The following is a 7,054-nucleotide window of genomic DNA, read 5'->3' on the forward strand; positions in this document are numbered from 1 at the left end:
TTTAAGAGTTCAGTATTGACCCACAGAACGCAGTTCGGAGAGCTCTAATAGAGAATTCGCTGCCGCTGTTGTTGTTGTTTCAGAGTGCGTTCATAAACAAGTGAGTGACTTAGTTTATGTTATTCATTATCTTTAAAGAGCCATAGTTAATATGTTTGATTGTATTGCCGTTATTTTGTTGTAATCGCGGATGTGCGCCATAGCGTTGTGTACCTATTGCATCATATGCAACGCTAGTGAAAGCATACAGAGAAAGTTAAATATTAATGTTTTGAGATACTTTGAGCCTCGTTGAGTATGTGTATGTTATTATGTACGGTAAAAGTGATCTTAAGCATGTTATTTAGGCAATACGTGTTGATTATCCCGAGCTCACGTGGAAGATAAAGTGATGCTAATTTCACGAGTGCTAATCTAGCTTATGCATCACTATATATGTATAAGTATATACATATTGTATATTTAAGTGACAAAGTGATTTAATTATTGTTATTATTTGCATTACTAACTGGGTATTGTTGTTTCTATTGTTTTAGAACCACTCATACCACTCATAATACAGTCCAAACTACTCTGTATCATTCTGCCATCCATCTAACAATGTACTACAATTCATCAAGCCATTAAAGTGTTCTTCGTCTCTGACCGGACGCCTTATGCCTGCTCATTAGCCACCAGCACCCACACTAGTCTCACCCACAACATTTGAAAGACAAATATCTTACTTTTTACTCCACTACATTTCTATTAAGGCCGAAAGTCGTTTCTGCAGCAGCTCTGAAAGTCAGTGGATGATTTTTTCCATCTTTAAAAGTTTTTTTGGTGTTGTTGTTTCCTCCTGAGTTGTAAGTCGCTTTGGATAAAAGCGTCTGCTAAATGCATACATGTAAATGTCTTTTACGTGTATAAAATGATGTGCATCGAAAATATGTTTTTATTAAAATAAAATGGATGGAAAACACAGACGTGTGGAACTGATTTATTATGATGAATAAAGAAATATGGACAAATGTGTAAAAGCAACTTTTTGTCTTTAAAAATTGTCATGAGCAACCTGTGTGTGTGTTTAAGAGAGCAAACATTCATCTGTGTTGTGTTTTTATTTCCTTTGTTTTATATGATTTCATTGTAGAATCATTAGTCGTTTATAGCTGTCATTTGATTGATTTGATTAATCATTTATTATTATCATTTGATTTACATTATTCATCATTTTATTATTATTAATTTATATAATTTGATGTATTTATTTGTTTATGTCCTTGCTCCTGCAATGCGCTATTGTGTTTTGAAGGGTTGTTTTCACGAGTAAGACATAAGAGAATCTCTCCACTTCAAAGTTTTTAATGTCATGAAGTAGTGAAGTAGTTTTGAAGAAGTTTAAGTTATACCTCTTTTATTGTAAGATGCTTTCATAGACTAGCCTACTCGTCAAACTTTGCACGTATAGCCTCTTAAATTTACGTGTCACGTGTTCAAGGTTCCAGCACCTTCTCGAATGTTCTCTGTATGTCCGCGTCATCACCAAGCTGATTTTTGATCTGCAGATTTTAAAAGCATTCCTACTAATCTTTTTATTATATGCCCTCTTTGTTTTACCAATACAAATGTTGTAATGTGACGGCTTTGTAATATTATTGAAGAGAAATACTGAGTCCAAAATATTTTCCACTTTTTTATTGATTTTCTTTCATTGAAAATACACTTCCACATGGAAAATTGCGTCAAGTGCGTTACAGTAAAAGCAAACCTCAACATGAGCCTAATGGTAATTATTTGATAGGAAGTATAGGCTAATTAACATTAAATACACACAGCGATGTTAAAACACAAGAACCATTAGCTCATTTTATCAGGCTAACTTTATACGGTTTCTGGATACCGCAGGACTAGGCTGTGTTTTTGTATAGTTTTCGAATTCATAAAACTGAAATTTCATATGAAACGACAAAAACATGAATACACTGAAAATTGTAAATCCATCAAATGTTGGAAGTTTTCCAGCTCACCCTAAAGAGTACAAACAAAGAATCCTTTGTATTGAAAAGCTTTAATGTTGTTCACCTTCACAAAAATCCAAGAAGAAGTAAAAGAAGAAGTGCAGTGGGATCTCTTGCCCTTTATAAAGCGACTCAAACAGGTTGAGACCAGACCAGCACAAGCCACACCTTGTGTTTGAATCATGATCTGTCTATTCCTTCACACTTCCCCTCTCTCAGTCTCTCTCTCAACCATAGACTGTAAAAAAAATCTCTCAACACAGACTGAGGGCGCATCAATCATCTCACTAGTTCAGTAGTCAGGGCACTGATCAGGGAGTCAGCCGATTGACTTATGTCCTAATCAGTGCCCTGATAGTGGACTAGTGAGATGATTGAGACGCCCTGAGACTTGACATCTGGGGGAAAGTGTGCCAGTGCTGCTCAAGGAGCTTGCCCAATTTTAGAGTGTTGTAAACAATTTAAAAGCTAAATAATTGTTTTTAGATACTAGGTAATATTTGAGTTAAATCAATAAATACATTTTTTTTTTAAAAAATCAGTGTCTAGCACAAATGACAAGACTGCATGGCATATCTAAACTTGACAAAAATTAATATCATCTTGGTAGATTTTACACCATATAACAACTCACTATCCTCTCCGGCTTCAACCACACTTTCACTCATTCTCTACTTACCTATCCGCCAACAAAACACCTGCCCTTTTTTGAATTTTTGATTGCGCTGTCGGTCAGCCGCGTTTGAGATGCGCCTCGTCTTGCCTGTAATCACTAGAGCAGGCGTAGGAAGAATCGGGACCCCCAATAAGAAGATAAAAATAGACTTAGGGATATGTTTTATTTTATATTTTAAAAAAACAATCTGATTAAATTCATGCAGTATAGCCTAAGGATACGACAAATTCTGTGAATAAATTGATAATCATTTATGTGACCGGAGTGTGTTTGTAGCTTTTACATCTCTTTAAAATGCCCTGCTAACTGTAGCACAATCCCCGTCATTATGTTAAGACCTGCTCACCGACTCTATACACGATGTGATTGGCCTGACCAGAGTTTGGTTTTTACAGCTCAGAAGGGTATTGAGAGTTGCTAGACGATCCTCGCGGCAGATTAGATTTGCTGCCGCTAGGGTGCGTCTAGATTTCTAGGCTACAAAATTAGCTTAATGCTCTGCAAAACAAAAAGTTGTGATTGAATAATGTGTAATACTGATGTTTTTCTTCTAGTTTAAGACTAGTTCTTTATTATGGTAACACAGATTCTGCAAAAGAAAGAAACCATAAAAGACAAACATACACACAACATGCAATTGAAAATAACTTGACATGTTTCCCAATACTTCTGTTTGTAGCAGGCAGCTCTAAGTGGAATATGAGGGGCTGTATACACTGATCTTCTCCTTCTTTCTGGGCATTGAGTTATTTGCCTTGAGCAGAGAGTTGAACTTGATGAAGTTGTTGATGATTACAGGTAGAGGCAGGATGATGAGCAGAGCCCCGACCATTGCACAGAGAATGGCTACACACTTGCCTTGAACTGTTATGGGGTACATGTCTCCATAACCCACTGTGGTCAGTGTGACCCCTGCCCACCAAAAACTGGAGGGAATGTCAATAAATGAAGTGTGTAAATCAATTTGATCGAATTCTGCGTAAAAAGCCATGGTGGCGAAGATGAGCGTGCAGCTGAAGAGTATAAGAGGAACCGCGCAGAGAGCCGTCGCACTGGCGTGGAGCGCGTGTTTGAGAACCCTCACACCGAACACATTCTGCATCAGCTTGAAGACGTGAAGGACGCGTATGCATCGCATTACATGCAGGAAGCCCAAAGCATGCATGCAGTACGTCCCTGAACACCACCGGAAGAACCAGGGGAACAAGGCCAGCAGGTCAACAATGTTCATAACGTTCATGATGAAGCTCAGTTTGCTTGGGCAGCTGAACGCACGCATCACAAACTCAAACACGAACCATATCGAACAGACCAACTCCACAGTATCCAGATCTCTAGGTAGAACAGAATGGTCCAGGGTGAACTCCCCGCTTGAGTTGTCTGCCGATACCACAAACATTTGGTGAGGATTTATAGACACATTTGTCTGCAGAGAGAATGCAGTGATGGAGAGCAGGATGAAGAATAGAGATATGACCGCAATGACCTGGAGAAACAGAAACATCAAGAATGAGCAAGGAGCCACCTCTATGAAGAACAGCCATAGCAAGCACTGATGCAACTGATGTTCATTTTCGCCCAAAAATGAAAATTCGGTCATTAATTACTTACCCTAAAATCTTTTGACACCCGTAAGACCTCCGTTCATCTTCGGAACACAAATGAAGATAATTTTGTTGAAATCCGATGGCTCAGAAAGGCCTTCATTGACACCAATGTCATTTCCTCTCTCAAGACCCATAAAGGCACTAAAGACGTCATTACAAAGCCCATCTCACTGCAGTGGATCTACAATCATTTTATGAAGACACGAGAATAGTTTTTGTGCACAAAAAAACGAAATAACGACTTATATAGTGATGGGCCGAATTTAAAATAAAAGCTTCCAACGGTTATGAATCAGCGAATTGATTCATGATTCGGATCACCAATGTCATGTGATTTCAGCAATTTGACACGCGATTCGAATCATGAATCGAAACACTGATTCAAAACTGTTCGAAACTTTGTTTTGAAATCGGCCCATCACTATATAAGTCGTTATTTCAGGGGGTTTTTAGCACAAAACTATTCTCGTGACTTCATAAAATGATTGTAGAGCCACTGTAGTGAGATGGGCTTTGTAACGACGTCTTTAGTGCCTTTATGGGTCTTGAGAGAGGAAATGACATTGGTGTCAATGAAGGCCTTTCTGAGCCGTCGGATTTCAACACATTTATCTTCATTTGTGTTCTGAAGATGAACGGAGGTCTGACGGGTGTCGAACGACATGAGGGTAAGTAATTAATGACAGAATTTTCATTTTTGGGTGAACTAACCTTTTAAGGTGGCAAACTAGAACTTGAAAAGAGAATATTTGTCAAGACAACTTTTTAAACTTTGCTCGACTAGTGTTATTATTAACTAAAATGATTAAAAATAATTGTTAATTGAAATAAAATAACGGATATTAAATGATAAGTGATAATAGTGAAGACGGACGGCTGGACTGTCTAGATAGACAGACAGACAGACAGACAGACAGACAGACAGACAGACAGACAACAACGACAAAGATTAGATAGATAGACAGACAGACAGACAGACAGACAGACAGACAGACAGACAGACAGATAGATAGATAGATAGATAGATAGATAGATAGATAGATAGATAGATAGATAGATAGATAGATAGATAGATAGATAGATAGATAGATAGATAGATAGATAGATAGATAGATAGATAACTTATGATACCTTGGCGCAGACGGATGAAAGTGGGTTGTCGAAGAGAGTCCATATCTTCAGGTTCGTGTGGCTGGATTGGTCATGCTCCATCACTGAAGCTAAAGCCTCTACGACATCTTTGTGCTGCTGAAATGCCGCCCAACAGCAGGGCTCCACATCTGTGCTGCTGATACCCCAGAAATCAAACTCCTCTTCCAGCAACACGCCGCACAGGTTGGTGGGGCAGTGCAGCTTCCCGCTCCTGTAATACTGCAGCACGTGAGTGAAGACTTCAGGGTGGCGATCAAAAAACAGCTCTGAAGGAGGCTCCTCAGTGTCCACCAGCTGGGCCAGGCGGGACCCCGGAAGGGTCAGTAGGGTGCTCCTGAGGGTCTCATGTTTTACCCCACTGACATTTATTACTATTTTTTCACCACCGCCCTTAGAGGCTCCCAGTGAGAAAACGCCCACAGAGCTCATAATAGTGGACAGTGTTGCTATTCTGCAGATGTCTGGTAGCTGTTTAAACCAAATGAAAAATGTATCATTAGATATCATCGCTTATCCTCTCTAACCCGCTTAGAAAAGCGCCACGTTTTATTTTGTGTCACCACACTTGGTCTTTCAACTATTCGTGTAACTGTAGGGAAAACGTGGAGGAGTTTGGTCGCTTGATCTCTGTTTGTTAACGTTATGAATGAATTGGGCTGGGCTAAGCTAAGTGCTATCAAAATGTCACCGCGAGTCAGAGCGATTTGAGACAGGTATGTATCAACTCGTTTAGTTTAGGGAATAACATAGTTTAATATGAAAAATATAGTATTATTACGCTTTATACATTGAAAGATTTTTTTATAGTTGTATTCATTAAAAAACAAACTGCAGTGAAATGCAATCATGCATCATGTGACTGATAATGCTTTAAAGAAGTTGAAAACTAATCAACTACTATTTAAAAGACTGACTTACCTTGTCCCGAAACAGAGTTGATATCCTTTCACACAGAGAAATTCCTAAGAACACAGAATTACACTATTATAATCTTTTGGCTGTGTTGGTGAGTTTGAAACTCTGAGTTGTGAAACACGGACACACACTTGTATACTTCATTGCAGTCCAGCCTCCAAGGTCCCAGAAGACATGCCACCATACACCAAAGAATGTTCAGCCAGAAAAAATTTGATGAAAGCCAGCTGTTCCTGTCAGCCCAACTTCCTGTCAGCTCACTAATCCACATTTGTAGCCTGAAGAATAGGAGGCTTATTTTGTTGAATCGACATCTGTAGATATTCACTTTATGAAAAGATGCAGCTGGGGTGGGGTGTGGAGCTATGGCATGGACAGATAAGGGGATATGGATCTGCACTGCTGAAATTATATTTAATATCCCTGCAGAATGTAGAATGAAAGCACCCTAAAGCAGCATGACTGAATGCAATGCACAACAAGAAAATAAATATCTGTCAAAATATGCTGATGTATTTTTAGCAATGAATACCATTTGTGATCAGATAGAGCCTATGGTGAACATGACACATGACTTTTCCATACATATGGCATTCCATACATTCTTGGTCTCAACAGAACACGTGTTTTCTTCCTCTGCAACATACACACACACAAAATGCAAAAACAAGTGCCAGATACTGGAGCCAAGGTAAACAAATTTA

The 7,054-nt window shown here is 38.8% G+C and overlaps 1 protein-coding gene across 2 annotated transcripts; it reads right to left on the reverse strand.

The window, feature by feature from the left end:
• Positions 1 to 1,728: 1,728 nt before the first annotated feature.
• Positions 1,729 to 6,510, reverse strand: LOC137063985 (voltage-gated potassium channel KCNC1). 2 transcript variants are annotated; one of them, XM_067435317.1, is made up of 4 exons: positions 6,482 to 6,510; positions 6,354 to 6,397; positions 5,415 to 5,903; positions 1,729 to 4,162 (listed from the first exon to the last, which is right to left on the reverse strand). In XM_067435317.1, exons 1-4 carry the CDS (start codon positions 6,492 to 6,494, stop codon positions 3,365 to 3,367), a joined length of 1,344 nt encoding a protein of 447 aa, XP_067291418.1. In that variant the 5' UTR covers positions 6,495 to 6,510; the 3' UTR covers positions 1,729 to 3,364. The 2 variants fall into 2 exon arrangements, with proteins under 2 accessions (XP_067291418.1, XP_067291419.1); XM_067435318.1 differs by lacking the exon at positions 6,354 to 6,397 and having other exon boundaries at positions 6,482 to 6,501.
• Between the last annotated feature and the right edge of the window lie 544 nt (positions 6,511 to 7,054).

The sequence above is a fragment of the Pseudorasbora parva genome, chromosome 24 (assembly GCF_024679245.1).
Source record: "Pseudorasbora parva isolate DD20220531a chromosome 24, ASM2467924v1, whole genome shotgun sequence".
Classification (NCBI taxonomy): domain Eukaryota; kingdom Metazoa; phylum Chordata; class Actinopteri; order Cypriniformes; family Gobionidae; genus Pseudorasbora; species Pseudorasbora parva.